Below are 25338 nucleotides of genomic sequence, written 5' to 3' on the forward strand. Positions count from 1 at the left end.
TTAAATTACTTGATTCTTCATTAAATATGTGCATTTGTTATAACTGAAGTATTTAAAGAATTATGAATATGGCTTTGACAAAAATACAAAGCTGTTATGTTGCATCCACAAAAAAAATTATAGGGCTGTGATTATCCTAGATTGATTTGTATAATAAAATTTAATTAAATTTTAGAAATTTTTTTTCAAGATAATTACAATGTTTTGCATTTATATATTTATTGGGGTTTTTCCCCTTAAGACTGACTGGTGGTATTTTGTCTGCGTATGCAGTGTTTCACCAGTAAAAACTTACTATTTTTTCTGTGGGAATCAGTCTGAAAAAGATTACTGTTGGAGTATTAGGCCCAGGTCAAACCCATAGTTTAAATATATTAAATTGAGATTTATTTCTGGGCATGCAGTCAAAGGGCAGTGGACAAGACTGTATGTTACAGAAGGCTGTATCACAGTTTATCTTTTGGAACATCCACTGTATATGATTTTGTGTAAGTGCAGAAATCTGAATAGAGCTACTGAAGTAATAAATGGCCTCCATTTTCCTTTTACATCTGACAGGAGGGTCACTTTGACAGTGATGTCCATCTCCTCTTATTTCAATTAGGCTCCTATTCTTTGTGTTGATCAGTGTAGACAGGTACAGGAAACCTTTTTTTCAGCTTAAAAAAGGACAGAGGTGCCTTTACCCTTTGTTCAGACTTTTTATGTGAACGTTAGTTACATGTTTGCCATATGTTATATACCTTACTTTCCTAAGAAGAGATTGATTCTGTTGAGCTATACAAGTTGATTAGATAGGATCTGTCTCTGGCAGTGCTCTGCACTGTAGATTGTGGATTCCCCTTCAGGTTTCTTCGGGTCTGCTTTTCTCTGTCTCTTGCTTAGATACAGACTTTATTGTCAGGCACGCTATAAATCATGGTAGACAATTAAGGAACATTTTCTTTAGGAGCCAAAAGGAAACATAGGGAGTCTCAATCCAGCATTGGCTGACACCCAGACAACGGGGCATCTCGAGGCACTTTAGATGCCTCCAAACAGTCTGTGTGATCTTCCTGCCATCAGCTGCTATGAACTTGCCTCTACTGATAAATATATCACAATTACAAAATCATGGAATACTTAAAGTTCTAAGGGACTTCTGTAAATTATCCAATCCAATCTCACCTGCCCAAAGCAGTATCATGTCTGGTCAGGTTTTGGATGTTTCCAAGGTCAGCGACTCCACAGCCTCTCTGAATGAGCAACCTGTTCCAGTGTTTGACCGTTCTTATGGTAAAATTAAAAGATGTCCACAATGGAGAAAGCCAAACAAAACATGTAAATCAGGCAGCTGCATGTAGGCTATTTTTATTTACTTTTTATGTTTCTTGGATCAAATGAAGGCAAATGGAGTGAATATTCTGGCAGTATTAAAGAACTGAAAGTGCTTAGGTCTCTAGCTGGATAAAAATTCCTGAGATTGCACTAGTCGTCCAAACTATGCTATTAACAAATGTTCCAAAATTAGCCTCACTTGCTCGTTGCAACTGCAAACTGGCCAATTGGGACCATTTTTTCCTTAAGAGGAAGTCTGTAGTAGAATGGATGGTGGGCAAATGCCCGGTTTCATTAATCACAAAACCTTGATGGGAATGCATGAGGTCCTTGTTTGATGTCGCCATGCAGCATATATAGGAGACGTGTTTCTCTCTGTAAATACTGAGTATCAAAGACAGATAATACAGTCTCTCTTTTCTGCATTTAAAAAAACCTAGCTTATTTTGATTTACCTTATTAAACAATAACATTTCAGCTCCACACAAGAACACCATTTAACCTTCAGTGCATTTTAGCAGAACAGAATATAGTACTCCTGAAAGCATTCTAATGAAAATAAATAAATAAAAAGCTACCTGCAAAGCTGTATCTGTAAGGGTATCGATAGTATTTATAGATACTATTATTCTGAGAAGCAAAGCAGAAACAAAACTTACAGGTTGAATATTGTTACCCTAAATGCATAGAGGGAATTTCAGGAGAAAAATGTCGCTGAGAATTTTGTGATGGGAAGTTACCTGGGGATTGTTTTGTACACACTCCTTGGCTGTGCAATGGGGGCCAGTTGGTGTAACACGGAAAAGTCACTATTCCAACAGATGGGAATGATCTCCTTTTTATCTTTCACAGTTGAAGCAGGTAGGCTCTTTTGTCCAGGGGAAACATTCGACAACCAATAAGTATTTATGGATTTTGGTCAGAATTTAGGTGAATCTAAAAAATGTTGCAGACCTTTCCAAATTTCTAGAGTGTAACTTTACGGTTTTGTTGCAGTGACACGAATAACATTGTACACAGTTAGTTTAAATTGAATTGGCTGTCAAAATACTGTTCTGTTGCAGACTTACTGGTGTATATTTTGCTATGCCAGACAGCGTAAGTTTCAAATATATTTGTAGCATAAGGCTAATTAAATCTATAGAGGGACCTAAGTGTAGAAAAATGTAGATAAACAGTAGCTTTTTCAGTTACCTTAATTTCTCTGTTTGTTAGTTTAAGATTGCGTTTGTGAACTTTGAACATGGTAATTTTTTTGAAAATGTAGAGTGAGAATTACTAATCTAGAACTTCATGGATAATTCTTTCAGGCTTGCATCGTGTCAAGACATTGCCACTAGTTTGATCTTTGATACAGCTATGCTAGTCCAATAACTTGCTGCCTCTGAAAGAGGCAGGCCAATATCCATCCCCTCATGCTTCTGCAGCGGCTGTTGTTTCATTTGCATCATCACTGGTGGTTTTTTGACCTTGCAGTGAGGTGTATCAGGGAGCTAAGTCAGCTACTTCTTTGTAGCATTACTTTCCTGCTGGTTTAGCTTTATTAGTTAGCTAATGTTGCAACAAGATGAGAGCCAGTGTAAGGGTCATAGTAAGGATAGATGTGTGGGAATAGGATTAGGGTGTCTCTTGGCTGCCCTGTCTGGTAACAGCAAGTTGCATCATAAAATCTTTCCCTCCGATATATGGAGGAATTGCACTTCATCACCAAATTTAACTCCATATCCAAATTTGGGAGTGATACACATGGTGATAGCAGTCTGGGAAAGTTGGTCAGAGACTGGTTTTGAGGTATGAAACAGCAGAGAAGCAAAGCTGTCCCCAGTCTGGAGTTTTGCGGAGCACAAATTCAGACTTACGTAACCAGGTTCAATTTAGTTCAGAAGTGTTTTACTGGTAACACATTTTAGATGAGCTGTGGAGCCATGAAAATTATGCAGTATAAGATAAGAAGAAGAAATATGCTTCATTTCCATCTCTCTTGCACACACACATACACAAATGCTTTTCCTTCAAAATCTTTTCTTTTCATCCTCTGTCTCTTTGGCTTGAAGTAATGTATCTTTTGCAAGTGTAGCAGCTGTCCAAAGTGCAGTTTGCTGTTCAGCATAATTTTCTGATCAATGTGTTTTTAAATTGCATGAGAATTTGCCCAAGATTTAATCCTGCCATGTACATAAGTATTAGTCTAGACTGGACTTGCTTGAATCTATTTAATCGTGGAAAACAAAGTGAACTTGCGCAATAAAAGATGATCGACTTGTGCTTAACACAGATGATGTACATTGATACTTAATAGAATGAAAAGTTGTGTTGATTAATATAATATTCAATGCATTAGTGCTTTAAACAGTGCCTACTAAATATTACCATAGTACAGTAAATTTTGCATCTTTATTATCAGGTTCCCTTATTCAAGTCCCTTCGGTTGAAAGAGGAAAACTTAGCAAAGTTCGCCTGGGATCATTATCTTTGAAGAAAGAAGGAGAAAGGCAGTGCTTCTTATTTACAAAACATTTTTTAATTTGTACAAGAAGTTCAGGAGGAAAACTGCATCTTCTCAAGGTATAGACTTTATGACTCAATTTACAAAATGAAAATACAGCTCCAGTGAAATTTCAATACATTTATTATTTTATGGATTTAACCTGAAATTTGCATGTGTTGTTATAAACAGAAATGAGGCAATGCACAGTAATTAACTGCTATACCCTCTCATTGCAAATAATACAATTCAGCCAAAGTTCTTACTAACTACAATTGTTTTTTCTAGAACCATGTAATTCTAATAAGCTGGGGGTTAGAAACGAGATATCAGTGTATCTATTTGTATAAGCTAGCACCAAATGTAAGTCAGTTTTCGGTACATAAATCAGCCAGTACAAGCCCGTGGAATTACCAAAGAATATTTTCCAGAACTCTAATAAAATTTATTTTAAAAGTCAATTGTGTTTTCATGAACAGCACTGAAAGCTCTTCTTAGAACACTCTAGTTACATTTGCCGAGAATCATGCTTTCATAGTGTTGGCTTTTGAATAAAGAGATGTTGGTAGTTTACAGAGTGGATTCTGTTCACAGAGTGAACAGAATTTTAATTTGACAGAGACATTTCTGAGAGGTTATTAATACTGTCTGTATGCTTTCTCACTTTGCATCCTTTAAATATTTCTAATATTTTGCAAAGTAAATAGAGTATGCCTGAACCTTTAAAAAAAATCTTGTATGTATTTGATTTAAATTTAGGAGAAGATGAAATTCTATTTACCTTTTCTGAAATTTGTGAACAACTCTTTATGTGAGATAAATTACAGTGTGGTAAAAACTATAGAAATTTTGTACATTTGAGTATATTATAGATGTGTTGGATTAAGAAAAACATATTTCATCTACCTGGGTTTAGTTCTTGAGGAAAAATGTGCATAATGAAATTCATATATCTTCCTAAGAGCTCTAAGTAATGTAAAATTTCAGAGTAAGGTATATTAGAGTTTAAAAGTAGCTATCATGACAAATGGGAACAAATGTCAAAATTTGCGAAAAATGTGCTTTGTTTTCATAGACAGGAGGTGTTCTGTCTTTGATAGAATGCACACTGATCGAGGAGACAGACGTGAGTGATGATGATTGTAAGTTAAATTCAGCTGTTTGTAGTAATTACAGTTCCTAGTTTCTTAAAATTGGTACCCTTTGTTTGTTTTTCGTAAGAGCCAATTGGTATTTTCTCCCCTTTCATGAAGCCAAAGGAATACAGCATTAAACTGATTCAGTAGAATAGATGTTTTAATAATGGGCATGCTGGCTTGGATAAGGGTTTGTTTTGTTATGTTTGTTCTTGCTGTTGACATCCCACATAGGATTTTCAAGTAGACTGGCTGAAGGAATGTGATAAATTATTTGCTGACTTTTGTATACAACTTCACCCAGAGGATCTCAGAACAAAAAAAAACAAAAAAAAAAAGCCTTAAAGGAAGAAACAGATAATTGGGTTTTTTAAATACATGAGGGTTGAGTGAGTTGGCAGAATTAGTGGAAAGTTTTTGTCTTGGGCTCCCTACAAATCTTGACTGCAAGCTTGTTCAAATGAAATAACAAAACACATTCCCAAGCTGATTTTATTGTTACTCAATTTTTCTTCCATCCTGCAGTTTTAGGCAAGTTTTGCACTTGCATTGTGAAAGTAGTTTCATTCATTTCAATTATATTTCTAATATGCTGAGAGTATATCAGTGTAGAAGTGTTAGAAAGACTTTAGCCTTATTTGGTATCTTTAAAAGTAATGTATAGCACCTCCCACTATTGCATGTTTACAGCTCTTTTTTTTTTTTATTTGGTGTATGTGAAAAACACAATGAGTTTCGGATCCCCAATTGGATTTGCTCTTTGTCAGAGAGATGTTTTAAAGTAACTTCCATTCTAAATGAAACCATTATTTTATTTGTCTTATAGTCTTAAGTCTCACATTTTGACATATTTTTCCCCCCTCTGGCTGTAAAGCAAAAGGTTCTGGACAAGTGTTTGGACACCTTGATTTCAAGCTTGTAGTGGAACCTACGGATGCTCCTCCTTTTACTGTTGTCCTTTTAGCCCCATCACGACAAGAGAAAGCAGCATGGACAAGTGATATAAGTCAGGTAGCTTAATGCATTCTTTATCTTGTTCGTATTAAGATCTTTGTTTATTCTGTATTTTTGAAAACTAATTCAAGAGGCGGATGTTGGTTTCTTGAGGGCTGAGTTGCTATGATAATACAAAAAACCCAAAAAACCCTGTTACCTGTTTTCCTCAAAATTCAGTCTTTGCATTTGAGTCACCAGTGAAACATGTTTCTCAGTGAGACAGATGGGATATAAAACATAAAACTGTCAGTTGACAAACATAATACTAATGGTAGTCATTTTTATGTCTAAGGAGAGCCCATCCAGACACGTATTTTGTTTTAAGAAGGATAGTACTTGTTTGTTCATAACTTTCATACAGATAAAAAACCACCTGAGAGTCCTGAGAGTGGAAATGATACCATATCATATCAGTAATCATATCCCACGCAGTAAGAAAATGAGATAAACTCCATTTTTCACCAAAAAGAATATGAACAAACTATTATAAATAATTACTAAGCATTCTGACAGTGTGCAGGAACTGTCTCCATTGTGAATGAAGAAAAATGGTGTTTTAAAATACTCTAATGTCAGGGATAATTTTTTTTAGTGCTTTTGGCTAAAAACATGGTAGACAAACTTTTATCAGAATCTATTGAGGGGAAGGAAATTGAATGCAATATGAAAAATCCGAACTTTCAACTAACCAGGTCTGAATTAAGGCTATTGCTATTTTTGTTTATGCATGCAACCAGCACATACATAGATCTCCCATAGTTCTGAATTTGAGTCCCATCCTCCATTAATTTCAAGATAAATAGTTGATTAGACAAATATCAGTGTGGAATTTGATGGATTTCTAAAGATGCTACCATTGCTGTTAACATCTCCAGATGAATTATCATCACAATGAGTAGAAGTTACTTAAAAATGAGTATTCTGAGTTACTTTCTTCTGGACTGACTTTTTTAAAGAAATAAAAATATGAAGATAAAAAATCTTAAAATATGGTATGAGCTGCAACTCAATGCATACAGATCTTACAGACAGACCTGGTTGGTGAATTTTTTACAAAATTTTACATTTTTTTACTGGATTTTCAGTGAATTATGTTGTTCCACTGACACGTAAAAGTATTGACATTATTTGTTGGGGAGGAAATACTGCTTAAGAACTGGCCTGGAACATGGTACACCCAGGAATAAGTCCAATCTTAGCCTTAATAATAATAATTTTAAATGAGAAAGTTATCTGCAGTCCATGTAGACAAGAGATCAGAGTTTGGGTCTCTCTCTAAAGGTCAAGTCTTGTCCTCCAAACCACTCCAGCTCCAAACAACACTACTATGGTATTAGGGGAAGAGCTGAAAAGCTCCACAGCTGACTTGAGAGCTGCGTGCCTACAAAGCTTGGAAGTGTCTTAGCAAGGCAGAGGTAAACACAGATAGCTGGATACAGCTGAGGGAGCAAAGGATGGGCCAGACTGCCAAGGACACAGTCAGAAGGGTTTCTCCCTTGATTCCTCTTTGAGGAAGGGGTGATCTCCCAGCTTTTGAAGACAGGGGTATTCTGAAGAGATACAGGGCCAGCAATTAACAGAAGCTTATAAGCGAAAGCCTGAAGGATACTGAGATCTTTTAGCATTGTGAGGCTTAAAACGCTTCTCCAGCCTTAAAAAGGAAGGGAAGCAATAGATGCTGAGCGGATAAGCAGCAGCTTAAAACAAACAGAAAAAAAAAAAAAAGAAAAGGAAAAGAAGGGGCACAAGATGCTGTGCAGGCTGCACAGGCATTTGGGGCACGATTCGGTACTGTTGTTTACACATAGCAATCAAGTCAGCTGACTTAGTGCTTATGGTGCTTATAGTGCATCTGGGGAGCAAGAAAGAGGGAAATAACACAAGAAGCATGCCATTTGTCTTCTGCTGGAGAAAGAAAATTTGGGGTGAAAATTTGGATAGTGCATGAGAACTTCTAAAAAAATTGAGACCACTGGTCTCTTGAAAACCAAATTGTGTTTCTGACTGAGCCCATTGCCAGCATAAATGTCGCCATAGAAAATGACTGAACTGCCTTCCTAGAAGCATTTTTTTCTTTTTAACCCTGGTTAAAACCCTCAAGGAGAACACAGGAACTATGTTAACAAAAAGGGCATGTAAAAAGTACTTTTTAGTAAATATGTGTTCTCCTATGTTTGCAAGTAAAGAAAGTATACATGTAGTTGCTGTTTGCTCACAGCATTCATTTTGGTGTCCAGAATTCTGCATCTTACTAAATCATATATGCATAAGACATATAACTTATATTTGTCTACTTGTTCCTAGTGAGGCCTCCTGAATTTATATTCCTTTCATGCAAACCATACATTTCTTATGAAAAACGCATGGTTTTTCTTTATGCTGAAGAAGCCTCCCCTCTTCTAGTTTGAGCTTGTCGTCCTTCAGCCCTATATCCCTGTTACACTAATTCCTCAGCTAGTATGATGGTATCTGTCAGGGAGGTGATAAATGCTAGGTCTATGCAGACTGAGGATCAGAGCACTGAATTGCCTCATTCAGTTTTATGATTGGTGCTAAAGGCTTCTTTGCAACATTCAAAATTCACAGGGGGGAAATTGGGTATTTTTATTAGATGTGTTTTTCTCAGTGCTTTTAGGTAACGATTTGATAAAATCATAATGTGAATTGTTACAACTGTGCTTTTCAAATAAACTTAAATACCTGAATTTAAAACCACATATAGCTATGTAGATCATATTTTAAATCTATAACTATGTAGATATGTTTTAAACCTGAAGAGGCCTCTCATTATCTTGTTTGACCAATCTAACATCATTTTTTATTTTGCTATGAGATGTTCCAAAGCCAGCAAACTGTTTTTATTCTTGAAGTCAAGGTAAATGTATATGATAATTTTGGAAACACCTTTTTATTGATCTAAATAAATAGTGTTTATATATGTATGATACTTGACGAATAAAACTAGAAAGTATTGTAAAGTCAGGAGTCCTGTAGTGTTAGGTGGCAGTTACTTGCGGCAGACCGTATAAGCCCATCCCACTGGCAGACTCTCTGCTGACTTCCAAGAGCAAGACTAGTGGTGCAGTGTTATCTTAACTATATAAAAGTACAAAGCAGAAGACAATGGTGTACAAATGGCTTTGAACTGCTCCTATGCACTGCCAACACTGAGCTGCTTGGAGGCTTGAAGAAAAGCTTATGCATCTCTAGTTTGTAGACTTCTACTGACCATAGGACAACCTGTGATTTCTAAAGCAACATGTGCTGTGACCATGCCCCAGAAGTGTCTTTCCAACTTCTAATACTGAGCCCAAAACATTTATACAAGAGTTTGCAAAGAAATTCTTGGACAGCATCTTCATAGCTCTGTTCCACAATATCAGCACCACTTGAATTTGTTTTCAGAAGCGTATTTCTAGAACTGTGTATATTTGGTTTTGGTCTTTTTGCACAGTGTAAAGGTTAAGGTATTAGTGAATCTGTTTGTGTATAAAGTATTCCAACTTTCTTGCAGTGTTGATTTCTCAAGCTTAACACTCATACAGGAAATGCTAGAGATACTTGATTTTGATCAGTTTCAAAGGAACTTCAGAGTTCAGAGAAGCTGTAGATGCCCCATCCTTGGAGGCGCTCAAGGCCAGGCTGGATGGGGCTTTGAGCAACCTGGTCTAGTGGGAAGTGTCCCTGCCCATGGCAGGGGGGTTGGAACTCGATGATCTTTAAGGTCCCTTCCAACTCTAACCATTCTATGATTCTATGATTCAAAGGAAGTTTCACTTCTAATTCAAAATACTTAATCATGTGGAAAAAAGGTTGCTAAGCTGAATACCCTCAGTGTGCTGGTAAAGATGTGTGGGCTTGCAGATGTGCAAATCAAAGGCAGAAGACTAGAGAAGCATGTCCACTATAATTCTTGCATCAATGCTTTTCAATAGCATCAATGCTATTTATGAAAATACCTCTTACCACTCAGTCCATACCCTGTAAAAGCTATGCTTTACGCTTGCAGAGATATCAAAAGTGTGGAAGTAAGTCCCCTTACCCTGTGTTTTAACAGTTTTCAATGTTTATTTTCACAGTGCATTGATAATATAAGGTGCAATGGTTTAATGACCATAGTGTTTGAAGAAAACTCTAAAGTCACGGTGCCACATATGATCAAGTAAGTGCAGCATTTCTTTCCCAGTGAACAAAATAGCTTGTTGGGTTTTTTTTAATAAAAGTTTTAACAAAAGAAAATGTGTATTTGGAGTATACCACCTTTAAATTTCTTTCTTGCCCCGTTTTTGTTGAATGATATTGAGTCTGCATCCCAAACATATCTCGTATCTTTTCAAATGTATTTCTTGAAATGGTAGGGATGACTCAAAATCTCAATTCACAGTATTGGACTCCATAGGGCTAGAGCTCAGATTTTTCTGTTATTTGTGAAGTTGCCTTCAGTTATGCTTGAATCATTTTATTCTCTGATAGCTTTTCTCTGTCATACCACTCATAATTTTATTGAATATATTTTAAAATGTGTTCAAAATTTAGGTGACTGCAGACAAGTATAATTTTCCAAGGTGTTTTGTTGTCTTAGCCAAAATTTTTCTTCTCTTTGTTTCTCTTATTTCTGAGAAAATTGTTTTCTCTCATAATTTTAATTGATCACACCAAGGTACCATCATTATTCCTAAACCTGCTTCCTGCACTCTTGGCTTCTTTCAGTCATCTAATAAGTAATTTTTATTTGTAGGCAGCAGTTTTCAGTACATGATTCCACATTTCTGACACAATTTTACCTCTTGGATCCTCTACAGATCTGTATTTACCTGAGTTTTGCCTACTATTATCCAATATAAATATTAAAGAATAGATCATATGAGTAGAAATATAATATTTCCTATCTTACTCTTTTCTATCACTAGGCCATTTCTCTCTGTGCATGAAAGTTTCTCAAATGCCTGTAGTTGTTGTAGTTGTTGCCACTACTCTCTTTGTATATGTTTAGAATTGAAAAAGAGGTTAACATCTGTGAATACACTATTAGGGCACATACCTTTTATCCCAGGAAAGAAGGGATGTCTTCTTTTTTGTCTTCAGTTTTATTCCAGGAACTCTCCAGTGCGTAAACACTTCTGTGACCTGCAGAATGTTAAAAATACATTACTCTGTTTCCAAATTGTAGAGCAAGGTCTTAATCCCAATGTCAAGAGAAAGAAATCTTAATTCTAAGAAACATACAGGATCTTAACAACAGACACAAATTTGGTGTTCTCTTTCTGAGATTCTACTCATCTGAGTTTTAGCACACATTGACTTTTAGAGTCAGATATCCTTGGATGAAATAAAAAACAATGCCACAATTCTGAGGAACCAGCTTAAGAAATAATTTTTTTTTTGCAGTGTAGAAGCATGTGGAATATCTTGGTGCTGTATTCTAAGAAAACCCAATCATTTTTAACAAAGAGAGCAGACAGTATTGAAAGATATTTTGCTTAGTCTCCATCCCATTTTTTTAAAAAGTAAGTCTCCAGCTAGATAAAATTAAGGAAAACTTAATTTGGAAAAGAAACCCATCATGAGTAAGGTTGTGTAAATGATTGATTTTTGTTTTGATGTCCAAGCAAAAATTACTCCAAATTTTTTTCACTGAAACAAAGCCTCTCCATAGTTTCTGCTTTGGAATTTGAGATGTTTCATGCTGTTCTCTTTTTCTTTTTTTTTAAAGTAAGTAATTCTTGGAGCCTGAGGGCAGGTGTTACCTTGCAGATAAGCTTTAAGCTTAGCTCTGAGGGGTTAATTTTGCTGTCTTTTGCTAGGGTCCTTTAGTTTATTTTAGATAAATCTTGATCACTGCAGAAAATATTGCAATCAGTCCACTGTTATTCTGTAGTGATCTTCTAATAATATTGGACTACAGGCCACAACAACCTGAAAGAGACAAGAGAGGACAATTCTGCCTCCAGTTCCTTTTCAAAAATTTAAGCATTGTTAATGGTTTCTTAGAATTTGAAATGTAAATCAATTATTTGCCAAAAAAATGTTTAAATTCCCTTATTTATGGCATAAAATGTAACTGAATGAAAGCAGGTATCACCACAGATTAAGAGTTTTCTTGTGTTGATGAAATACAAGAATGCATATATATGTGCTGCTTCTATGTTGACAGGAGCAGCTAAAGTGATACGATTTCTGTACCATAATCACTCTTTGTCTTCAGTAAAATGTTTTAAATTTCATTTTTGTGTAGATCTGATGCTCGTCTTCATAGAGATGACATTGATATCTGCTTCAGCAAAACACTGAATTCCTGCAAAGTACCCCAAATCCGTTATGCAAGTGTCGAGCGCCTTTTGGAGCGGCTAACAGACTTAAGATTTCTAAGTATTGATTTCCTGAATACTTTCTTACATACTTACCGCATATTTACTACTGCAGCTGTTGTTCTGGAAAAACTTTCAGACATATACAGACGGCCCTTCACCTCCATTCCTGTCAGGTGAGCTCTGGGGTTTTTCCCTTCTATCATAGGTTTTTTAAGGAATTACTACGGTGTCATTTGTTGCTAGTTTTTTTACCATGATTTTCTGTTATATAAATAACTTAAGAATAAAGTTCTTCCTTTGTAAAAAGGACATAAGTTTTTAGGTAAGTTTGTCTCAAGTTTCTGCCCAGGCTTTGAGGACTGTCATACAGAGTTCGCACTGCCATGCAGACTTGCACAAAATTTGTGTTTTCACTTAAATCTGTTTGGTGTTTGTTATCATCTTTTGGGATTTTTTTTGTTTCTTACTCTCAGGTCTTTGGAGTTATTCTTTGCTACCAGTCAAAACAACAGAGGAGAGTACCTGGCTGATGGGAAGTCACCACACCTCTGCCGCAAGTTCTCTTCTCCTCCTCCATTGTCACTCTCCAGGACTTCCTCACCTGTAAGAACCCGAAAACTGTCATTGACCTCACCACTGAATTCAAGGATCGGTGCCCTTGACCTCTCTACTTCATCTGTGGCGAGCAGTCCTACCTCGACCTACAGCCCAGCCACTTCACCACCACCAACGGGTAGCAAAGTGCCACTCGACCTTAGCAAGGGGCCCTCCTCTCCTGAGCAAAGCCCAGGCTCCATAGAGGACAGTTTGGAGAACCCTCGCGTTGACCTCTGTAACAAGCTGAGAAGAAGTATTCGAAGAGGTATTATATACCCACAAAATACTGAATGTTACTTTTGATAAATAGAGTACTTTCTAAAGTCTTGACTTTTCACAGAATCTCAGAATGGTTAGAGTTGGAAGGGACCTTAAAGATCATCGAGTTCCAACACCCCTGCCATGGGCAGGGACACCTCCCACTAGAGCAGGTTGCTCAAAGCCCCATCCAGCCTGGACTCGAACACTTCCAGGATTGGGGCCTAAAAGATTCTCTGGGCAACCTGTTCCAGAGTCTCACCACTCTGAGAGTGAAAAATTTCTTCCTAATATCTAATCTGAATCTCCCCTCTTCCAGGTTGAAGCCATTACCCCGCGTCCCATCACTACATGCCCTTGTAAAAAGTCCCTCCCCAGCTTTCACACAGGCCCCCTTTAGGTACTGGAAGGGGCTATGAGGTCTTCCCCAAGCCTTCTCATCTCCAGGCTGGACAACCCCAGATTTTTTTATCAGATTACTGCTGAGAAGGTGTTTCTCATGTCTTTTTTTTTTCCCTCCTGATCACAGTAACCTGTGTTGTGAAACCAAATATTCTGCTTCTGCTTGTCTAGTAGAGGCTGCAATGTGTTCTCTTTTTCCATTGCTTTGTCATTTCTTTGTAGGAATAGCAATATTGCAGAATGACTGTGTCTGTTTTCACTTCAGCAGAGTGTTAGGGAGAAAGGCAGAAGCTGTTTTTCCTGAGGTAAAAGATTTTGGAGTTGTACCATTGCTACAGGAAGATAAAATATTAAGTTAAAAAGAAATAGGGATGTAAAGACCTAACAACTTTTAATGTTTACAGAACAGGGCTAGTTTTCCAGAAAGATTTAATCACTGATCCAAACAAATAATTTATGTGATGGACTTAGTATGTTGGTGAGATTTGAGATTCATACCACCTGCTTGTTATCCATCCAGAAGGTAGATGTCTATAATAGATTAATTGCTCCCGTGCAAATGGCTGTTTTCTTCCACAGATTGTGTAAGGCACCTTGGAATAGATACTACTTCCAGAGGGCTAAATTTTTTTGAGGAAAACCTCACTATGGGCATCTGGAATGGGATCATTGCACATATAGATGGCAAAGAATCCACATCTAACGTCGTAGAATGCACAAGTGTGTGCTTATTTCTCATTGCACTTTGGGGGAGGGATGGTCTTCCTCTGACTTGGAATAGAAGTATATAGTCATTTTCTGTGTTGTTGTTACATTAAACAGAAGATGAGGAAATAAAAAAAAAAATCTATATTATTCCTAAAATTAATATTTAGAAATGGTCTTACATAGCCTGACTTACAGTCTGATGAATTGCAATTGTAAATCTAAGCAAAACGTAGCTCAATTTTACTTGCGAGTACTGTAACAATGAAAATTGATATAACCCAAGAGGAAAGAAGAAGATTACCAAATATAAACTAAGAAAAATACAATTGAAGCATTATGTCTACTCCTTACTGATAAATTGAAATGAGTGCCCTGGTAAGAAATTTGATACTGTATTATGCAGAGGGATTGTTTTTACAGAATGTAATATATTGTTTAAATAAAAACATTTTAACAGGCAAGTTAGCCACCTTAGCATTGTAGGAGTAACTGCAAGTAACTGCAGTCTTAGGTGTAACTTTTTTTGCTATACACTGTACAGTAAACTAGTAGGGACAGGTTATTCTGGCTTAGTTTTAGCACAAGGCATTATTGCAGAGATATTCAAATTTTGCATTCCAGTCTGTCAGAGCTGGAAGTGTCATCTGGGCAGTGTCAGGAACATTTGGAAATGGCAAAAGCCTCATATAAATGCTAAATTGCTGTCTGTGCAGTGTCTCCAGTCCCTTTGGGGATTTCCTGCTGAGCTGTTTGCACTCAGTTTGGAGGAATTTGCAGCTAGATAGCTTTGTTCTGAGGGGAAAAGGCCTTTTGTCACCCAGCTGCGTCTAGCGTGTTGAGGAAGAGGGGTAAGTTTAAAAAGAAATCTCACAGGGAGAATGGAAATGAGTAGTCAGGAGAACTATGAAATGCTAATCTGCAAGTTTCCTATCATACGTGATCACTTTCTTTGTTTCCGAAGTTTTCTGGGTAAGGAGACCAGTTCTATTTAATCATGAACCACCACCCCATTATGGTTAATACTGTTCCTCTGGTACTGCCAGATTTCCAAGAAAACAACTATGGCTTAGATCCATTATAACCGTATAAATTCTGTTCCCCAGGACATATTATTATTATGGTGGTTGTTGTTATGTTGTCTCCTTAAATGTCCTTTTGTATCCTGGAATTTCCACCTTCTTCATCCACTTCCGAAACTGTTTGCTTTCAAAGTTGTTTTTTTTTTCCCAAGGTGTTTTTTTTTAGTATATGTTTTTATATATACAATATTTATGCTGCAGGTGCAGTTGTCATTCATATCAAATGCAGGATATATGCTAGCACCTTATTTTCCCTTATTTCAGAAGTAGTATTTCTACCATTCCTTTTTTATTCTTCTGATAGAAGAACTCCTCCTCTGCTCTCCAGTGCTGTTTGGCCATTTTATCAGGGAGTTTGTGATTACGTGTGGTTATACGACACAAATTAATTTCCTTAGCTCATATAAAACCTGTAACTTCAGGTATCCTTCTTACATGTGTGCTTCACTGCATATTCTGCTGAGGTAAAGTGCAGTCTTATCCAAACTATTTTTGAAACTGACAACTTGCTGTTTTTCACCAAGTTCTTTATTTATGAGCTTTTGTGTGGCTTTGTCGTTGGTACAAAACTTTCCCAGTCCTTTAACTCCATCCAGAGGATAATTGTGAGTCTTCTTAATGCAAAAGATTCATGGTAAGTTCCAGAAGCAGTACTGTTTAAAACAACTATAAACCACAGATAAAATGTAAAAAACTTTGTGTTAGATGGTATTTAAGGGTATTAGGTTGGTATTGAAACACTGGTATTAAGTGCTATTAATTAATGGCCATTTTTTAAATATTACATTTTGGTGAAGCCCCCTTTGGTGTACATATTTGACGTACATATTTACCAATGCAATCCAGTTCAGGTTGTTCAAGGTTGATCATTTTCAGACTTTCTGTCATTTGGTGTTCGTAAATTGAGAGTCCTGAATCACCCACATACTCTATAATCTCTGCAGAGGCACTCCATATCTAAAGAAATCTGACTACACTCTGTGTTTTTAAAGAAACATATCTTAAAGCCCCGTATGGTAGTTTCTATGACCTCTTGATATTTTCAAAGAACGTTTATACTTGATAAATACATTAATAGAATAGAATAGAATAGAATAGAATAGAATAGAATAGAATAGAATAGAATAGAATAGGAATCATTGATACTTCAATTAATATAAGTTGTTATTAATATCATATCATATCGTATCATATCATATCAATCATATCATATCACATCATATACATTAAAGGGTTGTAAATTATGAATGATCATCCCGGTATTGACATTTATTCTCTTTTAAAGCAGCAGTTCTAGAATCTGTGTCAGTGGACCGGACAATTCCTGAAAGCACCTCAGCAGTGGATACCACAGAGCTTTCCCCATGTAGATCCCCTTCGACACCACGTCATCTCCGCTATCGTCAACCCGGAGGTAAGAACCTGATGTTTCTTGCCTCTATCAATCACTTCAAAGAGTTTAAATACTCTAGCTGTAATCTTTGCAGGATGTTAGAAAAGAATACTGTTTGAATAATGTGTTTTTCTTGTATTTTCCTTATTTCTCAGATATTAAGAAAAATATGCTGTTAGAATGTGAAGTACTTCGGTTAATTTGTATAATAATGACGAGATTTGGAAGAATATTGGGACTTTTGTATGATGAAATGTTCTTAAATAGTTCGAGCAAGATGTCCCCAAGTTCAAGACTAATTTTGAATTGGTCTTATTTACAGAACTCTAAAGACCTTGACAGATTTCTTTCAGCTACGAAGGGGACATATTTTGGGCACCATATGTAATCATGAAATACACAACACCCATTATTGTCAATGGGGAGTGACTGCGTCTGTTTCTTTGTATAACACTGAACATTTACAGATGGTGTCACATTATTCATTCCAAAATTTGAATAAACTGCTCAATTGAAGAGGAAAAGTGAGAGCTGGAGCTCCTCAAATAGCTCTCACGTGGCTCTTTGAAATCATTAGCAGAGCTGTGAGCTACGTCCATGAACGCTAAAAATGCTGCCCTCTCATGCAAGCCAGATTTCTAGGCAGTTATCTCATGTCTGGGATTAAAACAGCAAAACCAGAGCAGAGTCTTCTCAACTGTTGATAAGTTGCTGAGACACTTTAATTTTAAACCAATGTGCTATTGGTCATGTTTATGGTGAGATGGCAAGATTTGGGAGTTGGAAACTGTGGGGAGCAGTGCCATATTATCTGAGTACTTGTCAGAAGCAATGTTCACAGAACCCTCTATAGAGAAAGTTTGATAAATTGTGCAAAACTGTACTCATCCAAGGCATTGACCTGGGAAAATATGTGAATATAGTTATCAGAAGTTGGATAATATGCTTAGTTCTCTGACTTGACTTTTTGTTTAGGTTAATTCTCTACACCATCGGTTTTGTAATATTTTTTTCTTTTTCTGTTTGGTTACTGCTTATTCCTCACCTTGGCAGTGTCTTAGAGATTTTTTTCCATAGCAACATCAATTACACCAACCTGGAAATTAACTTAACTCACAAATATGATTATGATGTTTTTATTTCCGTTAGTATAAAGTCCTCTGGCAATGAAAACATCAAGTGTACACAAAGTATAAACATTAGCGAAGATTTTAAGTATTACTGTTTGCTTAATTTGAAAAATATGAAAAGTATGTAGAAGTTGTTAACTTCTCTCTGTTCCCTTTGCAGTACAAACTGCTGACAACAGCCACTGTTCGGTTTCTCCTGCCTCTGCTTTTGCTATTGCTACAGCCGCAGCAGGACACGGGAGCCCACCAGGTGAGAGAAATGTGCTGTACCAGGGAGAGATAACAATAAGATACCTAGGTATCAAGAAGTAAATATTTCTAAAGAGCATACTTATCTGAATCCTAAATAGCCTTTGATACATTACTTTAATCTGCTGGTGTTTTGGGTCTGGGATCCTGCCCTTTGTGTGGACATTGCAGTACAGCACCCATAGAAAACTGAAGCCTTTGCTTCCAATTATGTGACCGATACGAAGGTATTTGTCATGTTATTCCTTTAATTGGAAGTGACCCATGAGAATGACTAAAACCACTTAAGACAGACTGTTCAGGTACATCCACCCTGTTGCATTCCATTCGGCTGATGAAGCAATATATGTCACCAAAGAGTAAAATCATCTTTTAGACTGTTTATATACCACCCTGTCCTGGGGAGTTGCCAGCAATGATGTCTACTTGAAAGAAGGAAAGGATGAGAATGTATTCAGAAATACATACCATTTAGAACAAAACATGAAACCTAACAAATGAGGACTGCATACTCTACCACATACCTTCAAGAAACTCATGTGAGCTTTGAGCCTTTGTTTTGTGGACTCTAAGGAGATTGCCAAACTATTCAGTGAGATTTTGAACTATTATGGTATAAACCAACAGTAGCTTTTCTTACTGACTTAAATCAGAGTTATATTTTTCACTCCACATCATCTATTAGTTGAATTCTTATATTCTGTCCTTAATATTTCTAGTCCACTCTTTTACTGAAAGATTAATATTTTATATATGTGTAATCTGCTTAACATCTAGATCATATCCTTCTTGGTTTTATTTTTTTTGCATTCACTTGCAACTTAAGATTTTATTTTGGAAATAAGCCTTTTTATATCCAAGGTTGGTATACATAAGAGCAGTTGTACTTAACTAAATTATTGCAAATATGTACTGTATTTTCCTTGGAAAGAAGCTGTGTTGTCTACTGACTGGAAGTATTTAGTGCAACTTAAAATACTCGATTTAAGTTTTGAATTCGCTTGCTGTCTTGCTGTGTGCCCATGACATATTAATAACTTCCACTTCCTAGGTCATGTTACAAAGAGAGAGCAAATTTTCTAAAGTCCACAAAAGCACTTTCACTTTGCATTGATGCACTCAAACCTACAGTTCATTTGGTTACGTACAACAAAGCATAGTCCAATTGTAGATTAACATCTGCCTCTTTTCCATCATAAGTGTTGGAATGTCAAGAAACTGCTTTGAAGGCCCTAGTTTCAAAATCGCTCATGAAATTCTGTGCAAGTCAGTAAACCATCACCATTGTTTCAGTGGGTTTTGTATCCACTGTGTCTAAAGTTGTCGTCATTCACTTTATGAGTGAGTAGGCATCATGAGAAAATAATTTCTGGATAAACATGGGTCAGTGCTCCTATTACTCTTGTGTACTTCCTGTGATCTTTAGATGATCACAAGAGAGTAATGCTCAGTTTTAGGAGCTTTATGAACCTGTCACAAACATGTATTTAGTACATTTCTTTGAAATGATGAATATCTTCTGCCTCATCAGAAAGCTCTGTAGTCACACAGTCTATCAGAACCAGACATGACAAATGTTTAATCATCTCCTGTGGAGCGTGCTGGCCATAACATTTTATAATTGCTGCCACCATGCAATGATAAGTTTGTATACTGATAGGTTTGCAAAGCTCTGAACAGCTCTCCTAGACATATGATGGCATATGAGAGAACATGGCCAATGTTGTTCTTCTCTGCAGGCTTCATACTGCAAGTGGCTTGATGGGAAACCAAAGTTGAAAGATTTTTCAGTACTTTGGTCTGCTTTAGATGTTGGTGCAGTTTCCCTTTTGAATGCGGCCTGAGTGCAGTGCATGTTGACAATGCTTTCAGTCTGCTCCATCCCCACCATATGGGGATCAGCGCTGTGCTTCAGGGACCATGCTAGTGTCTTTGTATGGGGTTCATTTGTTATCTGCGTGCAGGAGGTGCACATGTAGGACTAGCAGGGCCCTATTTATGTCTCATGCTTGGGTTACCCCACCACACTACACGCTGCACTAGTTTATGAGCTGCTGAAAAGGAGGTGCTGGGCATGCAGAGCTTCCCGAGTTATGTGGAACCTCACTCCGAACCAGGATTGTTCAGGTTCTTACACCCTTCAGCAGTTTTTTTTAACTTACTGATTTTATTGCGATTAATTTCACTGGTTTGACTGCTTTTATGATGCCAAACTATACTACCTGCCCTACTGTTTAGTCCATCTGTCTAGTTAAATATTAATCTCTACATATCTTAAACATGTTTTTGTCTATTCTCTTTCAGAAAACTTGCATACTACTTGTTAATTTTAACAGCGTGATAAATAGAAATGTGAAGTGAAAGTACAGAAAGTTAAATTAGGCACCCCAAGTGCACAGCTTGTTGCCTGCATGAATGATAATATGCCCAGTAGGGGTAAAGAGAGCATGTGTCTTTTACATGTTCTTTCTCTTTGGAGGGATGTGAAGGATGGCTGGATAGCTCATGGCTTGCTGGAGTTGCAGTGCTCCGTCACCATTAATAGATTGCTGCACAACTTCATTCTTTTCCCAGCTTATAAAAATAGGATAACAGTACTCACACGTTCTAACATAGAAATGGACAGGTCAAATGATCTTCGTCCTCCAGCTTCCTTTCATGGCAATAAAAGTCATTCTTCACCAGGGGAAGAGAAGAAAGTTACACAAGCATCCTTCTCCAGAACAGTGAAAGATATCAAGTTTTCATGACTGGATGTAAAATAGTATAAACTCAAACTGTTGATACAGGCCCGTATTTTCTTTACTTAATCTGAGTTACCATCTCCCTTCTTGTGACTCTTTGTCATGGCTCCAAGCACTTCTGTTCACCTATGTGGTTCTCAGAGTGGTAGATACGCCCTGAGGAATCACAAACACATGCCAGCTCAGAGGCATCGGTTACTTGAGCTGTTTCTTTCCCCCCTGTTCATATACCTCTAGAGAACTGGTTCTTGATTTCTGCTTGAATCAGTGACAGCTTCCAAAAGCAACAGAGGTCATCTAGCGGCTCTGCTCCCATGTCTGTCTTAAAATATAGAAAAGTTCCTACAAAAATTTTAATGTTAATGGTCTCACCCTAATGAATGTCCTGCTAATCTCTTCTTCTAGCTTTGCAATGAGAGTTAGGTAGTCCTTTGGTGGAACCCCACAGAGCTGCAGGGAGAGCTCCCTGTCTCTTCAGGAGTGATTTCCTTCTCTTCTCTGAGAGACTGTCACACAGCCAGTGTCAAAAAAAGGAGTGAGACTGGTAATGTGGGAGTGGAACCTCCTGCCAAAATGCTCACCAATCATTTGTAGTTTTGCTGCAAAAATCCTACAGATGTTAGAGGAGTTAAGTAACAGCAGTATAATCTATACAGCTTCCATGCAAACCCAGCAATTTATATGGAAAAGTATTTCTTTCATCTGTGGCTTGTAGAAGTTACAAATTTCCCTGGTTTACCTTTTTACAATTCTTTCAAACATTACTATGTTTTTTTTCCCTTAACTTTTTATTTATGTCTGTTGTGCACAGAACTGGAGCACTATCTCAGGATCAGTAAGGTATCAAGCACTTATTTTTAAAGAAAAAAAAATATTTTGGTGTTCATTTACTGAAACTGCTTGCTGTGCATGCAGGTATGAGGTCTTTATACTTGTTAATACTCATAAACTATGATGGTGCTCTGTGTGACCAGAAGGGATTCAAGGTTTACTTAAAATCTCTGAATAGTTGCATGGATGAAGCAAAATTATCAAAATAATGCTGTGTTATTTTTGCAAATAATGAATAAAGTACTTACATAAGCTTAGCAAATGTACAGATTTCTTCTCTGCTAAGAACATCTAGCACGACTTGAAGAGAAATAGTTAACGTTCAATTGATCATATTATTTTGAAACAGTTCTACAGAACACAGGCTTCAAGGAGATTGTTTTGACAAAAACTTAAATTCAAGATCTAAATTGATCTTATATGCTGTTTATATTTTTTTATATTCTTAGCAGATATACTGAGAGAGCTTTGAGAAGCTTATTTCTTCCTCAACTCAAACTAGAGACCAAAAAAATCGCCCAACATGGAATATAAATGTTAGACAAGAAGCAAATACTTAAACCCAAACAAATGGGTCGTTCCTTCATGAACATAGCAGCTTTATTTCAACAGCTCTGTCATCCAAATTTTGAGCTGGGTACGTCAGTATTTCCAGCGTGCCGCATGCTTCAAGGCTGCCTTTCCCCTCCTACAGCATGCCGATCCGCGCTGTAGAGAATGTACCATTTTTCACAAGAACAAGGTGACATATTATGGGAGAGGATGGGAGTGGGATGGAAGCTCGTGGTTGGCAGGAGGGCCTGGCTTCTGTAGTACAAGCGTTTGTTTTTTGAAACACATGTGAAAGGGAGAGGGGACAGTGAGAAAGAAGAAGGGAAAAAAGAGTCTTTGGGGGAGTATCTCTGACAAATAAGGTTTTCACATAGGAAAATCTGCCCCATGCTAGCAAGGAGGAAAGATGGTTTATTCTCTCTGATTTTAGTGATTTAAAGGAGCAATTAAAGTAACAGCTTGAAGTTTTGAAGCATCTACACAAAAATGAACCACTTACTACTATCCCTTTCAATTAGTTGCCTGCACATATCGCTGGTGCTAAATTACCTTTGACTTATTTACCTGAGTATTGTTCAGGAGAGAGAATAGGGAAGCTGCATTTTGCAGCTTGTCCCCTTTCAAAGAACATTTCAAAAGATCTCTCAAACAGCCAGCCTGCAAATCCTTTCTTATGCGGAGAAAGTACAACCATCTCCTTCCCTTTTCACGAATCCACTCCCAGGGTTCCGAGAAGCAATCTCAATCTAAATTGCCTCTGGTTTTAGTCTAGCAAAACTGATCAACGTGTTTATCAGACCGTTTCTGGTATCATCTGCTTTTCTGTAGCTCTTACAATCTGCCTGCAGAAGTGATCAGGCAGTCCTTTGCAGCTGCAGCGGACCCTCCACAAAGCAAGCACAAAAGCTGCCCCGTTAATCTGCTAGCTGCAGCTGCTAAATGCAAGTAGCATCTTCCTTCAAAGCAACTCAATATGCCTGGTCATTGAAAAGTACCTCCTGGTGACACTTCCCACGCACTGCCACGGAGCAGTTTCCACTGTTGGCAGTGGATCTGATCCAGCCTGTGAGTTCTGGAGCGATGGTCCGGCAGTAACACCACTGTCTACGGAGGGGTCAAGTTCCTTTCCTAATTTTATACTTTGTGTAGAAAATTAGTTATATGCTGCTTTCCACTGATAATCAGTTATGCATTAGTGCATTAATTATATGCATAAGTTAAACGTTAGTGATGGAAAAGATGAACAGAGAAGCATGTAATCCTTTTACAGTATAAATGTCTGATTTATTTTGACTTGGCTATTTGTGTATTCATGGCCATTGCCTGGGATAAAACATTGTAGGCCTTTTCTGTACTTTGTTTGACCACTTCTGTTCTAAAGCTGCCAAACCCCTTGGATGCAGTCGAGGATAAACAGTGTGGAAATACTGATGCAAAAGTGTCAACTTTAAAAGCCAATGATTTATATGAAAGTGTCAACTTCAGGAGCCACTGAAATGAATATGGAAAGTCCTCATCTCCTCAGAAGTGCTGTAGGAGCTTGTCTGCCATAACATACCCTAACTGTAATAGCAGTAACAAATATAAATGGACTTTCATAAATTACAGCTGTGGTTTCCAGAATGACACATCTCTTGACAGCTAGATAAGCACTGAGGTTGAGCCAGATGAGTCCTGTGAGCTCTTAGCCTGACACACTTTATCCCTGCTTGATTACTGTCACAATATTAGATGGATAAGAATTAGCTAAAAGTAATACTTCATGTTTCACAGGGATCGAGAATACACAGTGGGTCATGTGTAGGCCTTTCCGTTCTGATAAATGAAGCGTAGATTGATTAAGACTGACTACTTATTTTAAAAGGCTAAAATTAGCATGAGAAAGTTTTTAGTGAGAGCTGCGTAGTTTATTTTAGGTTGCGACTTCGAGATGTACCATAGGAAATAATGAACGCATACACTGCCAGTGGCATCCCATTGATCCCTGAAATGGAAAAGCATGTAGAAACATATATTATGCTTTAATCAGATACAGCATTTTCTCTCCATGTTGCATACAGATTGATGAGAGTATATAGTTCCCTATTCAAGCATATCAGCTGTACTGTTCAGGGAGTATTTCCCTAATTCTGAACAGGAATAATAATGTGGCATTTCACCATTGTTTCCTGAGACAGAAGTTCTGGAGTAGGCAGCTGAGTTAGTATGGAATTTGGTAAAGATTAGAATTAAGTGAGGTTAGTAAGGAAAATTATTAGGGTGGTTTTTTGTTTTTTTTTTCCATTGTGAGAGGGCAGGCAGAGAAAGATTTCCTTGCTGTGGTTAATGTTATGTGAAAGGTGAGTGGTATCTGATGGTGATGTGGGGACAGATTCTACGTTATGTGGATAGCTGGGTAATGCACTTCTGTGTTGTGCTCTACTAAATGCTTCTAATTACATCAGCGGTTACAAGCTAACCTTTGGAAAGGTATATATTTCTTTCTGGCTTTGTAGATAAGTACCTGTGTATAAAGCCAAACCAGAAAATATGTGTCTTTTTCTAGTTGAAATTCAGTATGATGCCATAAACATTGCTATTACTAATAGTTACAGTAATTTTGCACTCTAGTAATTTTCTGGGTTATAACATCTCATTCCCTGTACTGGAAAGGCTCTGTGGAACTTTTTCCTTATGAATCCAGACCTGAAAGGAAAAGATTGTGATGGTGAGATCCCAATCAATAATCAAGATGCAAAGAATTTCATCCTTTTGAATCTGCAGCTTATCCCAGTGGGACCGCTCTTCAGAGGAGTAAATTGGCACAGCTGGGTTGCAAGTATCATGGAGACTGTTTCTAAGTAGCTGGAAGCAGACCTTGATTTTAGCTGGTCATGAGTTCCCACATGGAACTTCAAGATTGAATTTGTAGGCATCTAGCGTCCTTTCAGAGATACGGGATATCATCAAATCTGTGAAATCATTTCAGGCATGCTTATCAGTCCTGCTTGGGTTGGGACCCTCCCCTTTCTATCAGAGATCATAGAATCATATAATGGTTTGGGGTGGAAACGACCTTAAAGATCATCGAGTTTCAACCCCCTGCCATGGGCTGGGACACCTCCCACTAGAGCAGGTTGCTCAAAGCCCCATCCAGCCTGGCCTTGAACA

At 37.4% G+C, this 25338-nt stretch overlaps 1 protein-coding gene across 2 annotated transcripts in view; it reads left to right on the plus strand.

Annotated features, from left to right (window-relative positions):
• Positions 1–25338, plus strand: part of RASGRF2 (Ras protein specific guanine nucleotide releasing factor 2) — a 130364-nt gene that overhangs the window by 65838 nt on the left and 39188 nt on the right. Inside the window, exons 10-17 of one of the 2 annotated variants that reach the window (XM_074166071.1) lie at positions 3722–3882; positions 4878–4944; positions 5813–5949; positions 10014–10096; positions 12170–12418; positions 12719–13107; positions 16575–16703; positions 17973–18062. In XM_074166071.1, coding sequence (XP_074022172.1) covers positions 3722–3882; positions 4878–4944; positions 5813–5949; positions 10014–10096; positions 12170–12418; positions 12719–13107; positions 16575–16703; positions 17973–18062 — 1305 coding nt within the window. The remainder of the gene's footprint in view (positions 1–3721; positions 3883–4877; positions 4945–5812; positions 5950–10013; positions 10097–12169; positions 12419–12718; positions 13108–16574; positions 16704–17972; positions 18063–25338) is intronic. The other variant, XM_074166072.1, reaches the window with a different exon arrangement.

This window comes from Numenius arquata, chromosome Z (assembly GCF_964106895.1).
Source record: "Numenius arquata chromosome Z, bNumArq3.hap1.1, whole genome shotgun sequence".
In the NCBI taxonomy this organism is placed as follows: domain Eukaryota; kingdom Metazoa; phylum Chordata; class Aves; order Charadriiformes; family Scolopacidae; genus Numenius; species Numenius arquata.